At 44.5% G+C, this 22,923-nt stretch overlaps 1 protein-coding gene and 1 non-coding gene across 5 annotated transcripts in view; one reads left to right on the top strand and one right to left on the bottom strand.

The window, feature by feature from the left end:
- The window catches only part of CNTN4 (contactin 4), an 893,626-nt gene that overhangs the window by 839,093 nt on the left and 31,610 nt on the right, over nt 1-22,923 (top strand). For all 4 annotated transcript variants that reach the window (XM_029051523.2, XM_029051520.2, XM_029051519.2 and 1 more), the window contains one exon: nt 8,082-8,257. In XM_029051523.2, the coding sequence (XP_028907356.1) occupies nt 8,082-8,257 (176 nt within the window). The remainder of the gene's footprint in view (nt 1-8,081; nt 8,258-22,923) is intronic.
- On the bottom strand, nt 10,791-10,928 carry LOC114806817. Its single transcript, XR_003754875.1, has one exon. It is a non-coding gene; the product is annotated as a small nucleolar RNA SNORA7 (small nucleolar RNA).

Genomic DNA, 22,923 nt, shown 5'->3' with positions numbered 1-22,923 from the left:
GATGAGCCCTCATCAAGAACCCAAGATTTTCAGTGACAAGTTGGCTCCTAGAGAGGAGCAATCCCAGGAGAAGCCAGGAAGGGGAATACAGCTTCCTAGTGTTAGGAGCAGGGAGGGCAATCGAGGCTTTTCTCTTTAGAACAACCACTCTGCTGGCCTTGCCTCTCTTTTTTCTACTTCATCTGCTCTTACATCCCTCTCAGACTTGTACAAAGCCCATGAAGCCAGGGGCCTCAGCCTCATATTTCCACCTGGGATGATAAGAAAATTGCTGATTCCTGAGAGTCAATTAATCAGTGGTATTTATTGAGGATTTACTGTGCAAATCACTGTATTAAGCACTTGGGAGAATACAGTACTATGCAATTGGTATATATGTTTCCTACCCACAAGGAGCTTATAGTCTAGAGAGGCAGAGAGTTCTGTGGGACTGAGGATGGGTTAGATATCAAATGCTTAAAGGTGGGGGACAGATTCAAGTGCATAGGCGATGCATTGCAGAACAGAGAGGGGCTAGGAGAACGAGGGATTATTTGGGAGAGGTCTATTGGAGTATGTGATTTTTTTTAAGGCTTTGAAGGTGGGGAGAGTGGTGGTATGTCACATGTGAAGAGGGAGGGAGTTCCAGGCCTGAGGGAGGATGTAGGCAAGGGGTCAGCAGTGGGATAGACAAGGTTGAAGGGCAGTGAGTAGGTTGATGTTAGAGGACTGTAAACTCATCGTGGGCAAGAAATGTGTCTACCAACTTCCTTAGTTTGTACTCCCCCAAGCCCTTAGTACAGCTTTGCACACAGTAAGTGTTCAATAAATATGATTGATTGATTGAATGAAGTATGTGGGTGGAGTTGTAGTAGGATATCAGTAGGGTAAGGTAAGAGGGGGTGAGATGATTGAGTGCTTTAAATCCAGAGGTAAGGAGTTTCTGTTTGATGTGGAAGTGGATGGGCAACTACTGAAAGTTCTTGAGGAGTGGGGTGACATGGCCTGAACATGTTTTGTAGAAAAATAACCCAGGCAACAGAATGAAGTATGGACTGGAGAGGGGAGAGACAGGAAGTAGGGAGGTTACTGAGAAGTTTGATGCAGTAGTCAAGGCAGTAGATGATAAGTACTTGGATCAATGTGGAAGCTGTTTGGATTGGGTCAGTTTGTCACAGAATTATCTAGGGCTCCAAACTAATAATGGTACCCAGCCTTTTCTACTCCTTGCTTAGAAACCTGGGCATGTTAATGTACACATCTCTCACTGGTGGCACTCAATAAAATAAGATCATATGCCACCCCCTTTTTTTAAAGTCTGTCTAAATGTTATTACTGAGGAAGATGAAAATGGTCGACTCCTGCATTCCATATATATCACAGTCCAAGAGATACACTTTTATCCCTTTTGGTTACTACCCATCAAATTCTCAATGTAATCTAGACGTTGGAGTCCTGGAACTATGGCACAGTCATCAAAGGTGAGCCTGGCTCATTCTCTCCAAATTCCACCGCATCATTTAATAATGGCCATTGTCAACTCTCATAACACCTCACCAAACTGTATCCTTCCCCTCCTTCAAAACTCTACTCAAAACCCAGATCCTACAAGAAGTCTTCCCCGACTCATTCTCTGCTAACCTCATCACACAATCAACCTCTGTATCCTAAGCATGTACGTAGCTGTGTTTATTCCTTTTTCAGAGTTTGCTTGTCACCTGGATTAGATTGTAACTCCTTGAGGGTTATGAGACTTGGTTTCATAGTTCTCTTGAAACTTCCTGTAGTATTTGGTATCGTGCATCCTGCAAAACTGCCCTCAGTAAATACTGCTGATGATAGTGATGATGATGATGATAAAGAGCCTGTTTTCGGGATTACTTCTGGCTATGGAATTCTTTTCCATCGCAAATCAAACTGAACCCATCCAAGATAAAGAACTCTTGCTTTATGCTGGCCTGCTCTTACTGCAGCCACTAATGAGGCCACCCTCTGACTGATCACCCTGAAGGAACATGTCACTTTAGAGAAGTTGAATGTGCACACTGAACAGAAAACTCGTCCAACCAGCTTCCTGATTGACATGAAATAAATTTGGTTGGCACTGTGAGATAAGGAGGAAGACCCGCAAACTAGGATTTAAAGATGCCTACCCAGGTTGAGGACTGATCTGCTACTTGTCAGCTGAGTGACTTTGGGCAAGTCACTTAACTTCTCTGCACCTCAGTTACCTCATCTGTAAAATGGGGATAAAGACTGTGAGCCCCATGTGGGACAACCTGATTACCTTGTATCTACCACAGGGCTTAGAAAAGTGCTTGGCACATTGCAAACGCTTAACGAATACCATCATTATTATCCCAATTCTTCCTTTTGTTCAGGGATTGCTGGCTGGCAACAACCTCAGCAAGGATGCCCTTTAGACTGTCAGGTAGTTGTGGGCCGGGAACCTGTCCACAAGGGCTGTTATAGTGTACTCTCCCAAGTTCTTAGTACAGTGCTCTGAGCCCCGTAAGTGCTCGATAAATACCACCGATTTATTGGACTTATGAGGTAAAGTTTCTCCCACTCCTGCAGGCAGTTATGACCACCTCCAAGCAGTCAGTCTAATTTGAGATCCTGGACAAAGGCGGGAAGGACATTGTTGAGAGCAGTTCTGTAGCATTTGTCTTCTGCCGTCCTTTCTTGAACTGCTGCCCCATCCCTCCAAAATCACTTCTTTTTTTAGCATGTAGAACAACCTACATGGCCACATGGAAAAATGAAATGTAATGAAACGTATGGTATTTGCTAAGAGCTTACTAAGTGCCAGGCACTATACTAAGTACTGGGGTAGATTCAAGTTAATCAGGTTGGACACAGTCCACATCCCACATGGGGCTCACAGTCTTCATCCTTATTTTACAGATGAGGGAACTGAGACAGAGAGAACTGAAATGACTTGCCCAATGCCATAGAGCAGACAAGTGGTGGAGCCAGGATCAGAACCAAGGTCTTTCTGACTCCCAGGCCCAAACACTTCACTCCTCTAGTGCTAACCTTCTCACTGTGCCTCAATCTCACCTGTCTCGCCACCAACCCCCCATCCTGGCTCATGTCCTGCCTCTGGCCTGGAATGCCCTTCCTCCTCAAATCTGACAGGCAATTACTCTTCCCCCCTTCAAAGCCTTATTGAAGGCACAGCTCCTCCAAGAAGCCTTCCCAGACTAAACCCCACTTTTCCTCATCTCTCACTCCCCTCTGCATCTCCCTGACTTGCTCTCTTTGCTCTCCCCCGACCCCCGCCAACCCCACAGCACTAAATGTACTTATCTGTAATTTTATTTATTTGTATTGAAGTCTGTTTCCCCATCTGTAGACTGTAAGCTCATTGTGAGCAGGGAATGTGATTGTCTATTGCTGCACTGTACTTTCCCAAGTGCTTAGTACAGTGCTCTGTGATTAATAAGTGATCAATAAATACAAATGAGTGAATGAATGAATGGATGAATATCCACTAGGCCACGTTGCTTCTCAAAGAAAGAATCAGAGAATGGAATAGGAGGACATTCTTCTCCTCCCACATCCCCCCTCCATCACCCCCAACCCTGCTTAAGGATGTTACTACCCCCCTAAATCACTAAGGGAGAATCAAGCTCACTGTGAAGGTAGACATATTCTTGTCATTCATTCAATCGTATTTATTGAGTGCTTACTGTGTGCAGAGCACTGTATTAAGTGTTTGTCATCACATAGTAGACTTATTTCTTACTGTTAACATTTATCCAGCAATTATCTGTGCTTATATTGAGCAGAACATCTAAGTCTTAAGGCATTTCTAATAAGAAAGTGAAGATGTACATCAAAAAAGGTTTGTAATGAGTGATTTTCCTAACATACGTGTATAATAACGCAGGCATTAACATGTGTATTCAAAATGGTGCCTTTTGCATAATTACAGTGATTTTTGAAGCAAAGTGTCTGAACAGATGTCATCAATTCATCATAGGCAGGAAAATAAATATTCTTTGACCTGTGACAAGTAGTAGCTGTATAAACATGCAACAAGGACTGTGTTACTATATCAACACATCTGTGCTTGAAATTTGTGAATATATAAAGAACAGTCAAACTGCTGGCAAGAAAGGTTGGGATTGTGTTGATCCTACTTATTGTTGCTATTTGAAGCATAGCCTCGTGGATAGACCACAGGGCTGGGAGTCAAAAGGCCCTGGGTTCTAATCCTGGCTCTGCCACTTGTCTGCTGTGTAACCTTGGGCAAGTCTATGCCTCACAATTCTCTGTGCCTCAGTTCTTTCATCTGTAAAATGGGTATTAAGACTGTGAGTCCCATGTGGGACGTGGACTGTGTCCAACCTGATTAACTTGCATCTACCCCAGCACTTAGTACAGTGCCTGGCACATAGTAAGCACTTAACAAATACCACAATTATTATTACTATTTAATTACAACCAAAGCCTACTCAGTTCTCCTCCCCCCCCACACATTTGAATTGCCTTTGAGAGTTGCATGTGTAGAAGAGAGGTAGGGATATGATTCTCCATGGCAGAGAATGTAAAAGCAAGTTCTGCTCTATTTCTGAACTTACACCAAAAAAAGGAGGGTAGGTCTTGTTTTGTGAGATGCCTTATGTTTGTATATGATATTTGTGTTTAAATGTAAATGAATTAATAATGTGGAAAATATCAGAATTCATAGCACATGGAACAGCAAAACTGGGTCCATCTACTACTGAAGAAAGCCAAATAACTGATGAGGTTTTGAACTTCTTTAGTTTAATCTCCTATATTTGCAAGAAAAACTCTCTGGTGTCTATACAATACATTACTTGTTTTGCATCGATCGTTGCTGTTTTAGTACCCAGTACATGGATCACACAAATGCTAAGCCAATGCATTAGCAGATGCTAGTACAGGAACTCTACTAGGGCAGTACTTGATTTAGGGAATGAATCATTATTATCTGAGTGTCCAGTTCCTTGGTAATAAAAATGTTTCCAGTATTCCTGGAAGTACCTAAAGAGTTGAAGATTTTTCGGGAAAGAATTGTTAATTATAAATGGAAATCGGTGGTTTGATGTTTCCTACATTTCAAGTATGTTGTGATTTCCTTTATTTTTATTTCTGGCATTTGTTCAGTGCTTACTTTGTTCCAAGCACTTTTCTAAGCATTGAGGAACGGTACAAAGGTACTGAATCGGATATGATCCCTGAATAATACTATCAGTAATAATGATCGTGGTATTTGTTAAGTGCTTACTCTGTGCCAAGTCCTGTACTAAGAGCTGGCATAGATGCAAGCTATAATCGGGTCGGACAGAGTGCCTGTCCCCTGTGGCGCTTGTAGTCTAAGTAGGAGGGAGTTAGATTTAGTCCCCATTTTACAGATGTGGAAACTGAGCCACAGAGAATTTAAGTGACTTGCCCAAGGTCACACAGCTAGCACATGGCAGAGCTGGGATGACCTTGGGCAGGTCATCTCAGGGGAGCTTAAGGAACTCACAATCTAAAAGTGAGAGAGATGACACACACACTGGGAAAGAAATAACTGGGAAAATTCATTTTAAAAACAAGAGTTCAGTAACAATCACAGCAAAAAATGGGCAGAACCTTTCCGTTGGGAGGGACTAGGCCCCAGCTGAACAGTCAGAGCCTTCGTCAAATTTCAAATCAATCAATCAATCAGTCAATCGTATTTATTGCTCCCTTACTGTGTGCAGAGCACTGTTCTAAGCTCTTGGAAGAGTCTAATATAAGAGAGTTGGTAGACACATTCCCTGTGCTCAACGAGCTCACAGTCTAGAGGGAGAGACAGACATGAATATAAATGAATAAATTATGGAATGTTGGGAAGATCATGGCCTAGTGGAAAGAGCATGGGCCTGGAAGTCAGAGGCTGTGAATTCTAATCCCAGCTCTGCCACATGTCTGCTGTGTGACATTGGGCAAGTCACTTAACTTCTCTGGGCCTTGGGTCCCTCATTTGTAAAATAGGGATTAAGGCTGTGAGCTCCATGTGGGACAGGGACTGTGTCCAACCCCATTATTTTGTATCTACTTCAGTGCTTAGAACAGTGCTTGGCACATAGTAAGTGCTTAATGAATACCACCATCGTCTTGCTGCTGCAGCAAGACAGGTCTTCTCCCTGACTAGGGTTGACAGAGAGGAAGATGGGAAGGACCGCAGTCTTGAAAGCACTCCACCTCACACCCCAGAGCCCCATTGATGGGGAGATCTGTACTATGGGAGGGCAGACCCAGTTTCTGCCTACTCCACTGCAGCTATGGTGAGAGGTGCCAGAGATGTTGATCAGTGACACCTTAGATTCACAGCAATTGTCTTATGATGAAGAGTCTAAATATATTTAAAGGGCCCCAAGGGGACTTTTGACTTATCGACATTTTTGGGATGTTTGAGCTTAAGGATTGAGCTAGTTTCTTACTTGCGTCAGTTCACCTGCACATATGCCTGGGGTTACTGCTGCGACTTCAGTTTTGCATATGTTGGGCTGAATTGTCCCCTTAGTCCTCAGTCCACGTTTGGATGGTACTCAGGATGCAAATAGAATTCCTGCCTTCTGCAGTTAGGTAAGTTTGGGTTTATAGGTTGTGACAGCAAAGGTATCGTGTATGAGAATGTGTTGGTGAGAAGTGTATGTTTACTTTGCCTCTGCTTGGGCATTCCTCCGGAGCTAAACCTACTCACCACTCCAAAGTAGGGGTCAATTGAATGCACAGGCTGCTAAATCAATGTTTTATTGTGTAAAATGGAGAATTTTTTTCATTTTTTTTCCATTTCATTGAGAAGTAGTGTGGTCTAGTGGATGGAACATGGGTCTGGAAATCAGAAGGACCTAGGTTCTGATCTGGGCTCTACCACTTGTCTGCTCTGTGACCTTGGGCAAGTCACTTCACTTCTTTGGGCCTCAGTTGCCTCATATGTCAAATGGGTGATTAAGACTGGGAGCTCCATGTGGGACAGGCATAGTGTCCAACCTGATTACCTTGTATCTACTCCAACGCTTACTATAGTGTCTGGCACATGGTAAGCATGTAACAAATACCATAAAAAGATTGCCCCCAGGTCAATGAAAGAACAAAATCTTGGACGGGGGGGTGGTGTCAACACCTGAAGGGTGGACCCATACCTTACGTGATGTTCCAGCCAAAATCAGTAAGACCTAGCCTCCTTGCTGGGCTGGGGGGTGGGCCAGAATTTGTTCATTGACCCTATGGGTTTCAGAGACTATCAGATCTATTGGGTGCATGTGACCTTCGTTGTTCCTGGAATTCTTTTGCACTTGTGGTGGCACCGTATTGGCCGCACTTCCCAGGAGACTTTGCCCTTCAGTCCCAGCTGGAGGAGGTCTAAAATGGACCTGTATTCATCAACCCAAGTCTAGCCTGAGGCCCCTCTCCAGTCCATTGCCTGTCCCTGAGAGCGCTGTTACAATCCCAGCAAACAGCCATTTCCCTTCTATTTCAGGATCTCCTCCCTGAACATTTCCCCGTACCCATGTACCTTCCTAAGTAGATGAGATCTTGAGCCTCAGTGTATAGAAAGCCTCATTGGATCCAACCTGGTCCTCGTCACAGTGATGCCCTATTGTAACTTCATATAGATGAAGAATAACAGGTGGAGTTTACTCTATAACGGGACATCACCACTCCCTACTGATAAAATCCAATCAAAGTCTGAACTTACATTATCACTGGAAAGGTTTGCAATGCGTTTGAATTAATTTTCTGGTTGCTGTGCATCTGAAGTGTTGCCTTCCAGCTGACCTGGCAGCCGACATGTAAAGATCCTTTTAAGAGGCTCTTCATGCATTTTAGTGCTGGCTGGTGAGAAGCGAGTCACCCTAGGAATCCCATGAGGGAGCGGCTTATCTCAAAGTTTCCAGTTGAATTCTGAGACTCAAAGAGGCTCATATAAATATTCATATTCTTTCGTCCTTTAAGTGGTTGTCTGAACTGAATTTAAAACTGCAAATTCTTTGAGGTTTACACATTGTTCCTTACAATAAATGACATGGTATTTTATCCATTCTTTGAAATCAGTGAAATCCTTACATGTGATCTGCTTTCTGTTTCATTTGTAGACGCCACACGAGTCATTGTCCCACCTTCCAGTATGGATGTTACCGTTGGAGAGAGCATTGTCCTGCCCTGCCAGGTCACTCATGATCACTCACTGGATGTCATGTTTACCTGGTTTTTCAATGGACAACTGATAGATTTTGACAAAGATGGGGACCACTTTGAAAGGGTCGGAGGAGTAAGTATTAACATGTTAATCGTTCCCCACTGGACTCTTGTAGTCCTCCAATGGATTCCGCTGGAGCTTTCCCTGTAGGTAAGCCTCCAGGAATCTAACCATGGTTATTTGTTGGGACCAAATTCAAAAGGTTCTAGTACCCACATTGTACTTATTGGAAACTGTGGCTTTATGTATTTGTGCAGCTGCTCATGAATATGTTTATGTACCATTTTGCATTAGTATCTCTAGAGCCAAATTAGGGAACATCTTCACAAAAGCATTCTCTGACAAGTATAGAGTTGAGGAAACAAGGGGTGTAATGTACAATAATGTCATCTGATTACTGGCATTAGTACTATTAGAAGTCATATTGGAAATATCTACATTTATACCATTTATAGGAAGAAGCAAAATATATATGAAGGGAGAAAGATAGATCCATACTTAATTTAATTTACGTTTATATGGAAATTATTTCTTTTGCCAACCATACTAGTTAAGAAAAAGCCTATTGTATGTTTGAGGGGTGTAGGGTGCATTATTTAAAAAGAAAGATGATCCTTAAAAGCCATTCATGTAGATCATTCAGGCGCTTTTTTTACTGAATAGTATCTTGGGGAGAAAAGGGCACAGTAGGGCAATGGGAAAGATGAGCTTGGATGAAAGGACTGAGCCCAGTATCCAAGAGCTACTTTTCTTAAAGACAGGCTAAGCAGTATTTTCTCAGGTAGCTCTTTGAAGTCTCTCATGGCTTCAGACAAAATTGAGGAGTTCCTGCAGGCTGTACACCCGATGAGAGGGCTCTCCCATAGCCTGGTGATGGTGGAGAGGAATAAAGAAGGGTTGGTTAGGCTCATTAAAAGGACTGCTAGTTGCATTCTTTGGGAGAGTGCTCCTTCTGGGTAGGGAACCTGTCTGCTACCTCTTTAGTACTGTATTATGATCAGTGGTATTTATTGAGTGCTTACGGTTGGCAGACCACCGTACTAAACACTTGGGAGAGTACAACACATTAGAGTGGGTAGACACTGCCTACAGTGACCTTAGCCTCTAGAAGGGAAGACAGACATTAATATGAATAAAGAATGTTTGCTATATAATTTATAGATATGTGCATAAGTGCTGTGGGGTTGAGAGTGGGGTGAATAGCAAATGCCCAAAGGTCACAGATCCAAGTGCATAGGTGACACAGATGGGAGAGGGAGATGGGGAAAAGAGGGATTAATCAGGGAAGGCCTCTTGGAGGAGATGTGACCTTTAGTAAGGCTTTGAAAGTGGGTAGAGTGGGGATCTGGCATATATGGAGGGAGAGGGAGTTCCAGGCTAGGGGGAGGATATGGGAAAGGGTTTGACGGTGAAATATACGAGATCAGGGCATAGTGTGTAAGCTGGTGCTAGAGGAAAGAAATGTGTGGACTGAACTGTAGTAGGAGATCAGCGAGGTGAGGTAATAGGAGGTGAGTTGATAGAGTGCTTTAAAGCTGATGGTAAGGAGTTTCTGTTCAATGCAGAGCTTGCTGGGCAGCCACTGGTGGTTATTGAGGAGTGAGGAGACATGGACTGAACTTTTTTTTAGAAAAATGATCCATGCAGCAGAGGGAAGGATGGACTGGAGTGGGGAGAGACAGAAGGCAGGGAGGTCAGCAAGAAGACATATGCAATAGTCAAGATAGGATAAGGCAGGATTGTACTCTCCAAACTGCTTAGTACAGTGCTCTGTACACAGTAACTGCTCAACAAATACCAAATGATCGATTGATTGACTGATTGGTTGACTGTGGGTGCAAGAGTGTAGAGAGGAGGGCTGGTGTGAAAAGTACCTCATTATCCAAAAGGTACTTTTGGTAAAGAAAGACCAATGAATAAACAAACAAAGTAATCTGTGCCTGCTAAATCTTAGTTTTCTTTTCAATCAATTGGTAATATTTATTGAGGGCTTACTGTGTGCAGAGCACTGTACTAAGCACTTGGGAGAGGACAATATGACAATATGAAAAAGTTGGTAGGCACGTGCCCTGCCCATAACATGTTCTTTGTCCATTTTCATATGGTTTTCTTTTATGTTGTAGGTTTTGTGTTGATTTTATTTTAGTCTTTCACTGTTTTGGCTAGAATAGAAAAAGGCACCTCAACCTTTAATTTGCGGGCAAGGACTGTGTCTACCAACTCTGTAATACTGTACTCTCCCAAGCACTTAGTACAGCTCTCTGCACCCAGTAAGCACTCAAAAAATACGACTCATTAGTTGATTACTAAGACCAACCCAAGTACCATGCTTAACAATGGCTTACAGCATGGGCGAGGGTACAGCAGTGTTTGCTGCCGTTGCTAAAGTCACCCTTGTCTTGTCTTATGCCGTCGAGTCGTTTCCAACCCATAGCGACACCACAGACACATCTCTCCCATCTGCAGTCGTTCTGGTAGTGTATCCATAGAGTTTTCTTGATAAAGATACGGAAGTGATTTAACATTGTCACCTTCCGTGCAGTAAACTTGAATCTTACCCTCAACTCTCTCCTGTGCCGTTGCTGCCCAGTACGGGTGAGTTTTGACTTGTAGCAGATTGCCTTCCACTCGCTAGCCACTGGCCAAGCTAGGAATGGAATGGGTAGGCCTCTGCCTGACTCTCCCTCCCTTAGCCGAGACTGGTAGAGGACTGGAAACTCCCCAGGTGCAACCCTGAGAGGGGTGAAGTCTCCCAGAGACGTCTTATTCCTTGTGCACACACTCTCTCAAAAAAAAAGCAACAGAATTTAGGAACAGACTGAAAGTAATGGTTAAAATAGTGATAGTGAGAAGTCAAAGATGACAGACTTCTCTGTCAGATGTCTGTGGTTTTACCCCCCACCCCCACCTCCCCAATGAGCTAAATCGGTCCGACTACTGACAGTGATGTAATAAGGGAGGTGACCCAAGTCTTGAGCTTAGTTCCATATGTCCCAGGGTGACACGACCATAGGACTTGAATTTTCATCTCCATATAATGGAAATGTTAGAAGATTCTGAAAGGGAGTTAGAGCTCAATTCTATTCTCCTTACACAGTTAAGTCCCAAGAGGAGCTTTTTGATGTGAAGAGTTAGAATCAGGATTTCAGTCATTTTAAGGAAAATGTATTAGAAAGAAACCATTCTTTAAACTGTATGAAAGCTTGTATCGAGTGCATTTCAATTTTTAAATCATCTGTCTGATAAATTAGTTCCGTTTTTCCCCTATGTTCATTCAATAGTATTTATTGAGCACTTACTATGTGCAGAACACTGTACTAAGCGCTTGGAATGTACAAATCGGCAACAGACAGATGCCCTTTGACAGGCTTACAAGGTGAAGGGGAAATGTTTAAGCTGTCCTTAGAGCAGAAGAGTCTGGCTCTTTCCAACCAAGGACATGTACCTTTGGGTCTATACACAAAGCTGTACCTAAAAAAGAAGTCTTGGGGTATCCAGGGGTCAGGGAAGTGGAGTCATTTTAACTCCTTGTAGTGATGTGTGCCTGTGGGGCCCTCAGCATATCCCGTGGAGCGGCTCTGACAATAGTTGTTCAGTATTTGTTAAGTGCTATGTTCCCGGCACTATACCGAGACCTGGGTTAGATATAAGATGATGACTAGGTTGGACACCATCCCTGCCCCACATGGGGCTCACATTTTAAGTGGGAGGGAGGACAGGTATTGAATCCCCATTTTACAGATAAGGAAACTGAGGCCCAGAAAAATTAAGTGACTTACTCCAGGTCACACAGCAGGCAAATGGCAAATCTGGGATTAGAACCTAGGTCCTCTGACTCCCAGTGACATGCTGCTTCAGAAGAAAGGAAATCCAGCTTTGCTTGCAGGTGAAAGGTGATGGTTAGTTTTCCTGCATCTAACAGTCTGTCCTGGCCTAGTGATGATAAAGGTGAGATGCAGGGCACTCAACACCCCTACATACCATGGAAGAAGCAAAGTGAAAGCTTAAATCACTTGAAAAACCTTCAAAGTCATTTACTCCTAAACCTTCCACATGTTTCCTTTTGAATAATTCAGTTTGATTCAAAGAAAATTGCAGTCTGAAATTGGAGTTTGAAAACCATAAGCTCCTTATCTCTGTGAACCTGGTCCATGCTGCCAACTCTTGCAGCATTCACTTCCCTTTCTGAAAAGGAATATTGGATTTAATTTCTGTTCTGACTTTAGCTCATATATGCCAGTATCCTCTGATCACAGGAAAAACTCATCCAAGTAGCCAGGCCCAAGATGTTCAGTCCTGAACTGCGAATCTTTGTAGGACAGAAGATGGTTCAGCTCTAGTATCTACCAAGAAGTTTTGGCTGCTCCAAGAACTGAGGACCTTTGTACAGGAATTGATAGAAATGGCAGTTGTTTACTGCCAATTGTGTTCCTGCTGGGAAGATATAACTGAAGACATCAAAATTTGAAGGGCTTTCCCCATCACTAAAAGGAAAGCTGAGTTAGGCCATTATTATCATAGATTCTAGACTGTAAGCTTGTTATGGTCAGGGAAAGTGTCTACCGACTCTGTTATACTATACTCTCCCAAACAGTTAGTAGTAATAATTATAATAATAATAATTTTGGTATTTGTTAAGTGTTTACTATGTGCCAGGCACTGAACTAAGCGCTGGGGTGGATACAAGCAAATTAGGTTGGACACAGTCCCTGTCCTACTTGGGGCTCACAGTCTTAATCCCCATTTTTTAGATGAGGGAAAGGAGGCACAGAGAAGTGCAGTGACTTGCCCAAGGTCACACAGCAGCTATGTGGCAAAGCTGGGATTAGAACCCAAGTTCTTCTGACTCCCAGGCCCATGCTCTATCCACTGTGCTCCGCATACAGTAAGTGCTCAATAAATGTGATTGATTGGCTATGAGCATTGACATCATCAATATTTATTAGGCACGCACTATGTGCACTGAACTGTATTAGATGCTTGGGAACCTACAGCAGAAGGAAGAGGAACGGCCCTGCCTTTGAGGAGTTTTCAATCTAATGGAGGCAGCCGGAGACAAATTATATGTATATAATAGGAGCAAAACGAAAAGCATAGCTACAGTGTAAGCAAAGGACTGAACAATGAATAAATGAATGGAACAAATTAACCAATAGGTAACATAAGTGCTAAGGTTGATTGATGGGAGAACATGACCAGAGATATGGATATTTCAGGGGGAATGCTTCCTGGAGGAAGTGGCCTTTTAGGAAAAGAGTTTGATGCCATAAAAAGGGCATGCCCAGTGAGTCAGAGATGGGAGAGTTAAGACTGAGGTACAGTTAGGAGATTGCCTTGAAGAGACAGAAGATCTGATATGTAGCATGAGAGTCAAAATGCAAGACGGAGAGCCTTGGTGGAGAACTTTGGATCCAATAATCAGGGATTTCTGTTGGATGAACATAGCCAGTGGCTCTATCAGTCAATCAGTCGTTGGTATTTTTTTGAGTGCTTACTCTGTACTGAGCACTGTATTAAGCACTTAGAGTACAATACAATCAAGCTAGTAGACATGATCCCTTCCCACAAGGAGCTTACAATCTAATTGGGGAGACAGACATTAAAATAAATTACAGATAGGGGAAGCTGCAGAGTATAAGGATACGTAAATAAGTGGTATGGGGCTAGGGGTGGAGTTTTTCAAAGAGTTTAACGGGTATAGACCCAAATGCATAGATAGCACAGAAGGGAAGGCAAATACAAGTGGTGAGAAAGGCGAGATGGAGGTCCAGTGAATAGGTGTTAGAGGAGCAAAGTGTGCAGGCTGAGTTGTAGTAGGAGATGAGTGAGGTACGATAGGAGAGGGAGAGCTAATTGAGTGCCTTGAAGCAGATCATAAGGAGTTTCTGTGTGATGTGGAGGTGGTTAGACAACCATTGGAGGTTTTCGAGATGTGCTCAGAGTATTGTTTTAGGAAAATGATCTGGGCTGGAGGAGCAGAGAGACAGGAGCCAGGGAAGTCAGCAAGGAGGCTGATACAGTAGTTGAGGTGGGATATGATAAGTGCTTGAATCACCATAGTAGCAGCTTGGATGGAGAGGAAGGGGCAGATTCTAGAGACGTTGCAAAGGTAGAACCAATGGAGTTGGTGGCATTCTGAATATGTGGGTTGAATAAGAGAGAGGAGTTGAGGATAATGCCAAGGTTATGGGCTTGTGAGACAGGGAGGATGGTGGTATTGTCTACAGTGGTGTGGGAAAGAGTGGGGGAGAACAAGATTTGGGTGGAAAGATGAGGAGTTTTGTTCTGAGTATGTAAAATTTGAGGTATCAGCAGGGCACGCAAGTAGAGAAGTCCTGATGGCAGAAGGAAATGCAAGAGAAATGTCAGGGCTGGAGAAGTAGATTTGGGAATCACCTGTGTAGAGATGATAGGTGAAGCCATACCAGTGACTGAATGAGTTCCCCAAGGAAATGGGTGTAAATAGAGAATAGAAGAGGACACAGAACTGAGCCTTGAGCGACTCCTTCAGTTAGGGGAATATTTGGATGCTTTTGAGGAGGAGGGGAGTGATGCATTCTGAATGTCATTTTAGGAAGATGATTCAGGCACATGAATGTAGGTTGACTGAAAAAGAGGGGATGCAGAGAGACCAGTAAGAAGGCCAATGTAGTAATCCAGGCTGGAGGTAACAGTAACAAGAACTACAGCCTCAGTCTTGAAATACACTCACTTGTTACTGCATGTGCCAGAAGCAAGTAGGTGGGCAGGGGTACAGCTCATTTTGTAATGCACAGAAAGGTTCTTACATGTAGGACTCGTTTATTTTTTATGGTATTTGTTAAGCACTGACTATGTGCCAGATACTATTCTAAGAGTCGGATAGATACAAGATAATCAGTTTGGACACAGTCCATGTCCCACATGGGACCCATAGTTTTAATCACCATTTTACAGATGAGGTAACTGAGGTACAGAGAAGTTAAGTGACTTGCCTAAGGTCACACAGCAGACAAATGGTGATGCTGAGATTAGAGCCCAGGTCCTTCTGATTTCCCGGACTGTGCTTTATCCACTAAGCCACGCTGCTTCAACTCTACGGTTGAAATGATAGCAGCATTGTGCTGAAGATATGCCATTCTGCCATGGACCAGCAGGTAGTTTTCGTGGTAACACTCATCCTATACCGCCTGGATTACTCCATCAGCCTCCTTGCTGACTTCCCAGCCTCCTATCACTCCCCACTTCCAGTCCATACTTCACTCTGCCGACCAGTTCATTTTTCTACAGAAACGTTCAGGACATGTCACCCCATTCCTCAAAAATCTCCAGTGGTTGCCCATCCACCTCTGCATCAAACTAAAATTCCTCACCATTGGCTTTAAAGCACTGCATCACCCTGCCCCCCCCCCCCCCACCTCACCTCACTACTCTCCTACCACAACCCAGCCCACACACTTCACTCCTCCAGTGCTAACCTTCTCACTGTGCCTCAATCTCGCCTATTTCACCACCGATCCCTCGCCCATATCCTACCTCTGGCCTGGAAAACCTTCCCTCCTCAGATCCAGTGGACAGTCACTCTCCCCCCGCTTCAAAGCCTTACTGAAGGCACATCTCCTCCAGGAGGCCCCCTCTGACTAAGCCCCCCCTTTCCTTTTCTCCCGCTCCTTTCTGTGTCTCCCTGACTTGCTCCCTTTGTTCTCCCCCTCTCCAAGCCCACAGCATTTACATCTATATCTGTAATTTTTTTTATATTAATATCTGTCTCCTCACTTCTAGACTGTAAGGTCGTTGTGGACAGGGAATGTGTTTGTTGTACTCTTTTATCGTACTCTCCCAAACCCTTAGTAGAGTGCTCTGCACACAGTAAGCACGCAATAAATACTATTGAATAAATGAATAGTAGTCCCTTTGGTTTTTGCTTCCCTATTGTTGAAGATTCTGGCTAGACGGATCCACCTCACAAAAGATTCTAAGTAGTTCTTTGGTCAGAAATTTTCACCACTGTAGGATAGTAGTAATTGGAATCTATTGGGTATCTACTGAGTGTAATGCACTCTACTAAGCACTTGGAAAAGTACAACCGAAACACAAGGCATGTTCCCTGACCACATGGAGCTTTGTCAATCAATCAGTGGTATTCACTGAGCACTTACCGTGGGCAGAGCCCTGTACTAAGCACTTGGGAGAGTACAATGCAACAGAGTTGGTAGACGTTCCCTGCTCACGACAAGCTTACAATCTAGAGGGAGAGACTGATATTAATATAAAGAATTTACAGATATGTACATAAGTGCTGTGGGGCTGAGAGTGGGGTAAATAACAAATGCCCAAAGGGTAAATCTCCAAGTATAGATTTTTGTCTACAAAAGTAGAGTCAAAGTGACCAAAGAGGAATGGTAAGAGACCTGGTACATCTGATGACAGTGGCCCAGTGTCATTCATTCATTCAATAGTATTTATTGAGCGCTTACTATGTGCAGAGCACTGTACTAAGATCTTGGAATGAACAAGTCGGCAACAGATAGAGACAGTCCCTGCGGTTTGACGGGCTTACAGTCTAATCAGGGGAGACGGACAGACAAGAACAATGGCAATAAATAGAGTCAAGGGGAAGAACATCTTGTAAAAACAATGGCAACTAAATAGAATCAAGGCGATGTACAATTCATTAACAAAATAAATAGGGTAATGAAAATATATACAGTTGAGCGGACAAGTACAGTGTTGAGGGGATGGGAAGGGAGAGGGGGAGGAGCAGAGGGAAATAGGGGAAAAAGAGGGTTAAGCTGTGGAGAGGTGAAGGGGGGGTGGTAGAGGGAGTAGAGGGAGAAGGGGAGCTCAGTCTGGGAACGCCTCTTGGAGGAGGTGAGTTTTAAGTAGGGTTTTGAAGAGGGGAAGATAATTAGTTTGGCGGAGGTGAGGAGGGAGGGCGTTCCAGGACCGCGGGAGGACGTGGCCCAGGGGTCGACGGCGGGATAGGTGAGACCGAGGGACGGTGAGGAGGTGGGCGGCAGAGGAGCGGAGCGTGCGGGGTGGGTGGTAGAAAGAGAGAAGGGAGGAGAGGTAGGAAGGGGCAAGGTGATGTAGAGCCTCGAAGCCTAGAGTGAGGAATTTTTGTTTGGAGCGGAGGTTGATAGGCAACCACTGGAGGTGTTTAAGAAGGGGAGTGACATGCCCAGATCGTTTCTGCAGGAAGATGAGCCGGGCAGTGGAGTGAAGAATAGACTGGAGCGGGGCGAGAGAGGAGGAAGGGAGATCAGAGAGAAGGCTGACACAGTAGTCTAGCTGGGAAATAACGAGAGCCCGTAGCAGTCAGGTAGCCGTTTGGGTGGAGAGGAAAGGGCGGGTCTTGGTGATATTGTAAAGGTGAAACCAGCAGGTCTTGGTAACAGATAGGATGTGTGGGGTGAACGAGAGAGACGAGTCAAGGATGACACCGAGATTGCGGACCTGAGAGACGGGAAGGATGGTCGTGCCATCAACGGTGATAGGGAAGTCTGGGAGAGGACCGGGCTTGGGAGGGAAGATGAGCTCAGTCTTGCTCACGTTGAGTTTTAGGTGGTGGGCCGACATCCAGGTGGAGACGTCCCGGAGGCAGGAGGAGATGCGAGCCTGAAGGGAGGGGGAGAGGACAGGGGCGGAGATGTAGATCTGCGTGTCATCTGCGTAGAGATGGTAGTCAAAGCCGTGAGAGCGAATGAGTTCACCGAGGGAGTGAGTGTAAATGGAGAACAGAAGAGGGCCAAGAACTGACCCTTGAGGAACTCCAACAGTTAAAGGATGGGAGGGGGAGGAGGCACCAGCGAAGGAGACCGAGAATGACCAGCCAGAGAGATAAGAGGAGAACCAGGAGAGGACGGAGTCCATGAAGCCAAGGTGAGATAAGGTATGGAGGAGGAGGGGATGGTCGACAGTGTCAAAGGCAGCAGAGAGGTCAAGGAGGATTAGAATGGAGTAGGAGCCATTGGATTTGGCAAGAAGGAGGTCATGGGTGACCTTAGAGAGAGCAGTCTCAGTAGAGTGGAGGGGACGGAAGCCAGATTGAAGGGGGTCCAGGAGAGAATGGGACCCCCATTCATGATGTCATGATGACCAATTTGTTTCCTCCAGTTAGTGTGAGAATGGGGTTCTGTTCTCTATGTCTTCTACCTGGACTAGTGAGTGAAGGTCTTCGGACTCCAACCATGAGACAAAAATGGGACTTAGGAAACTCCTATCACAACAGCACCTTCAGAATCAAAGATAGCACTGAGTTATCTTCAGTTCCATTGAGAGATCTGCAGCTTATACTGTGATTTTGCTGAGATTTTTCAATAATTGGATGGGACAGCTGGGAAATCCTCCAAATGGAGACTTTTCAGCCAGATCATAAATTATAGTCACCCTGGATGTAATAGTTATCAATAACTTTGAGCCCTGAGTACCTGCTCTTTTCCCCCTTACCTCCATTATCCTGCACAGCAACAGCTTTCCAGGAGGGACAGGACACCATTGATTGATTAAACGGCCACTATGAAGGGCCGCAGAGGTGGGAAGCAAGGGAGGTCCAGGGTTTGGATGCACAGCTACTCCCACCACCCATTGATTCATTGTCATATTTATTGAGCGCTTACTGTGTGCAGAGCACTGTACTAAGTGCTTGGGAGAGCACAATATGACAATAAGCACATTCCCTGCCCACAATGAGCTTACAATATAGAGGGGGAGACAGATATTAATATGAATAAATAAATTACAGATATGTACATAAGTGCTGTGGGGCTGTGTGGCGGGGCGGGGAAGACTAAAGGGAGCAGGTTAGGGTGACATAAAAGGGAGTGGGAGAAGAGGAAAGGAAGGCTTAGTCAGGGAAGGCCTCTTGGAGGAGATATGCCTTCAGTAATAAGGGTCTGCTGCCCCCATGCAGAAGCAACCGCCAAAAGTCCCACTTACCAAGATGTGCAAAGCTTTCTAGGGTCCAGATCCCAACTTTTTTCTGGTATCTGCTAAGTGCTTACTAGGATCCAGGCACTGAGCTAAGCACTGGGGTAGATACAAGCTAATCGGGTTGGACACGTTCCATGTCCCACATGGGGCTCACAGTCTTAATCCCCCATTTTACAGATGAGGTAACTGAAGCACAGAAAGTTAAGTGACTTGCCCAAGGTCACACAGAAGACAAGTGGTGAAGCTGGGATTAGAACCCAGGTCTTTCTGACTCCCAGGCCCATGCTCTATCCACTAGATTACACTGCTTCTCTACTTTGGGAGGGATCTGTGCCTATCCTCTTTAAGAACCACTTACACCACAAAGCCCACACCCACAGAACCCCTGAAAATAATAATAATAGTAATAATAATGGTATTTGTTAAGCCCTTACTATGTGCCAAGCACTGTTCTAAGCCCTGGTGTAGATCAAGGTAATCGAGTTGGATTCAGTCCATGTCCCTCATGAGGCTCACAATCTTGAGTCCCATTTTACATAAAAGCAGCATAAAAAGGTTGGAATTTATGACCCAGGGATGCAGGACACTGGGCCTCCTGGTTGCTCCAGACCAATTTCCCTATCCAGTGGAAGGGCTGCACCTGCCTGGACAGATGACTTTTCCAATGAAGCATTTTTCCAGAAGGAGAGAGGGAAATGAAGTTGAAACTGCTTCTCCCCTTTCTTATTGCTTCTACTGGGGCAAAGGGGCTATTTGTGCCCCTGAGAGATTTCCTGCATTCCTCCTGGCTCACCCCTTTGCTGAACCCAGCCAGAAAGGCAGAGACAAGAAAAATAATGTGTGGCACTTCATATGTGCCAAGCACTGTACTAAGCACTGGAGTAGGTACAAGATAATCAGGTCAGATGGCATCGCTGTCCCACATGAAACTCACAGTCTAAATAGGAAGGAGGAAAGGTATTGAGTTCCCGTTTCACATATGGTGAAACTGAGGCACAGAGAAGTTAAATGACTTGCCTAAGGTCACACAACAGACAAGTGGCAGAGCCAGGCTGAGAACCCAGGTCCCCTGATACACAGGCCCATGCACTTTCTCTTAGGCCACACTGCTTCTCATATTGAAACCATATAATAATAATGGTATTTGTTCAGTGCTTACTATGTGCCAAGCACTGTTCTAAGCGCTAGGGTAGATACAAGGTAATCAGGTTGTCCCACGTGGGGCTCCCAGTCTTAATTCCCATTTTAGAGATGAGGTAACTGAGGCAGAGAGAAGTTAAGTGACTTGCCCAAAGTCACACAACCAATAAGTGGCAGAGCTGGGATTAGAACCCACGACCTCTGACTTCCAAACCCATACTCTTTCCACTAAGCATGCTGCTTCTTTTGAGGCCATATAGAAGAGCAGGAAAGACAACTGTCCAACTCTCTCCATTGATTGACCCAGCCAACATCCAGGCAATGCACAGTCAATCCATAGGATTTATTGAGCACCTCCTGAGTGGAGAGCACTATACTGTGCACTTCGGAGGTGCAATACATTAGAGAGGGTGGGCACGTTCCCTGCCTACAGGAAGTTTACAGTCTACAGGGATGGATTTATAAGCTAGACATTTTTGATACTTTTGCCCTTCTAGCCGATTCCATTCTTAATTTTTATAGTTTTATTTGCTGAAACAGTCATGTAAAGATAGTCATGGGACTGTAGAGGTCGCATCCAGGAATCACACACCTGCAAAAATTGGCAATATAGATTTCATGAAACATAGCATGTTTTGCTTTAAAAAGATTAAGCCTGTAATGAATACAATGGCCTCTTTGGCTAAATGCTGCTTTAAAGTCAGCGTGTCAATCATTCTCCCAGATTTGTGCACCCTGGCCAGGTGCAATTCAATAAACAAAAATGAGGATGTTTAGCATTTGCCTCCTGTTTGCTGTGAGTGAAAATCCCAGTGGACTTGGTGTGTTCATAGCACAGATCAGCATTTTACCACAGAGTTTAAATGCTTTTTAGCATATTACATGTTTATATCCCCCAACAGAGAGAAAATGAAATGTGATGCGGAAGTATCGAACAATGGTGCTAAAAAAAAAAGCTGTGAATACAGAGACAATTAACAGCCAGACCGTGGATGGAATGTTAGCATTCCCTTGAGAACTCAGGTTAATTCTTCAGTGGATCAGACTTTAACCTGGGCAATTTGATATAGTCTGCTGAGGGTATAATCACTCATCCTATGCTGCCTGGATTACTGCATCAGCCCCCTTGCTGACATCCCAGCCTCTAGTCTCGACCCACTCGAGTCCATACTTCACCCTGCTGCCCAGATCATTTTTCTCCAGAAACATTCAGGACATGTCACCCTGCTCCTCAGTAAACTCCACTGGTTGCCCATCCACCTCCAAAACAAACTAACACTCCTCACAATTGGCTTTAAAGGACTCCACCACCTTGCCCCCTCCTATCTCACCTCGCTTCTCTCCTAACACCCAGCCCGCACACTTTGCTCCTTTAGTACTAACCTTCTCACTGTGCCTCAATCTTGCCTGTCTCACCAACGACCTCTAGCCCATGTCCCACCTCTGGCCTGGAATGTCCTTCCTCTTCAAATCTGAGACAATTACTCTCCCTCCCTTCAAAGCCTTATTGAAGGCACATCTCCTCCAAGAGGCCTTCCCAGACTAAGCCCCACTTTTCCTCATCTCCCACTCCCTTCTGCATTGCCCTGACTTGCTCCCTTTGCTCTTCTCCCCTCCCAGCCCCACAGCACTATGTAACTTATCTGTAATTTGATTTATTTGGATTGATGTCTGTCTTCCCCACGTCTAAGACTGAAAGCTGGCAGGGAATGTATCTGTTTATTGTTGTATTGTACTCTCCCAAGTGCTTAGTACAGTGCTCTGAACACTGTAAGCTCTCAATAAATACAAATGAATGAATGAATGATTGAATGAATATAATTTCTAATTTCACTGCTACAGACGAAGGTTTCATTGAGTTTTTTACTCCCCCCTGAATGTGTTTTTCCCTGTCCATGTTTGTTGTAACAAGTTCAGCTAAACTCAGAAAGGAAAAAACTGAGTAAGAACTCTTCATAACTAGTAGAGGGTGAGTGACAGGGTCTCTCATGAAAATTCTGTGCATTGGCTAAAACTCAGAGCCTCTACTGGATTTTTGAAAGGACAATGGTCTCTGCTTGATCTTCTCAAGGGGAGCTCAGGACCAAAAGATGAACATTATGGGGCTTTCTGCACATATTTTTGGTGGTGGGAAGGTATAATTTCTGCATCTGTACAGTCAGGTGTTTCATTATCACAACAGTTCTGAGTGTTCTACATGTACTAGAGCTAAAAAATGAAATCCCAAGCTTCAGTAGTGAGCCTCAATAAAGATGCCTCAATCTCTCTCTCTCTCTCTCTCACACACACACACACCCCTCAGTCAGTCAGTGGTATTTATTGAGCACTTAGCAAGTGCAGTACCATAGAGTTGGTACTCCGGATCCCTGCCCTCAAGGTAAAAGAAGTAGAATAATAATAATAATGTTGGTATTTGTTAAGCACTTACTATGTGCCGAGCACTGTTCTAAGCGCTGGGGTAGACATAGGGGAATCAGGTTGTCCCACATGGGGCTCACAGTCTTAATCCCCATTTTACAGATGAGGGAACTGAGGCACAGAGAAGTTAAGTGACTTGCCCACAGTCACACAGCCGACAAGTGGCAGAGCTGGGATTCGAACTCATGAGCCCTGACTCCAAAGCCCGTGCTCTTTCCACTGAGCCATGCTGCTTCTCCAAGTAGAAGTGAAATCAGGAGAGAACTGGG

Source organism: Ornithorhynchus anatinus, chromosome X1, assembly GCF_004115215.2.
Source record: "Ornithorhynchus anatinus isolate Pmale09 chromosome X1, mOrnAna1.pri.v4, whole genome shotgun sequence".
Taxonomy (NCBI): Eukaryota; Metazoa; Chordata; class Mammalia; order Monotremata; family Ornithorhynchidae; genus Ornithorhynchus; species Ornithorhynchus anatinus.
The sequence above is the reverse complement of the archived record's forward strand: the minus strand, read 5'-3'. Positions and strand labels throughout refer to the sequence as shown.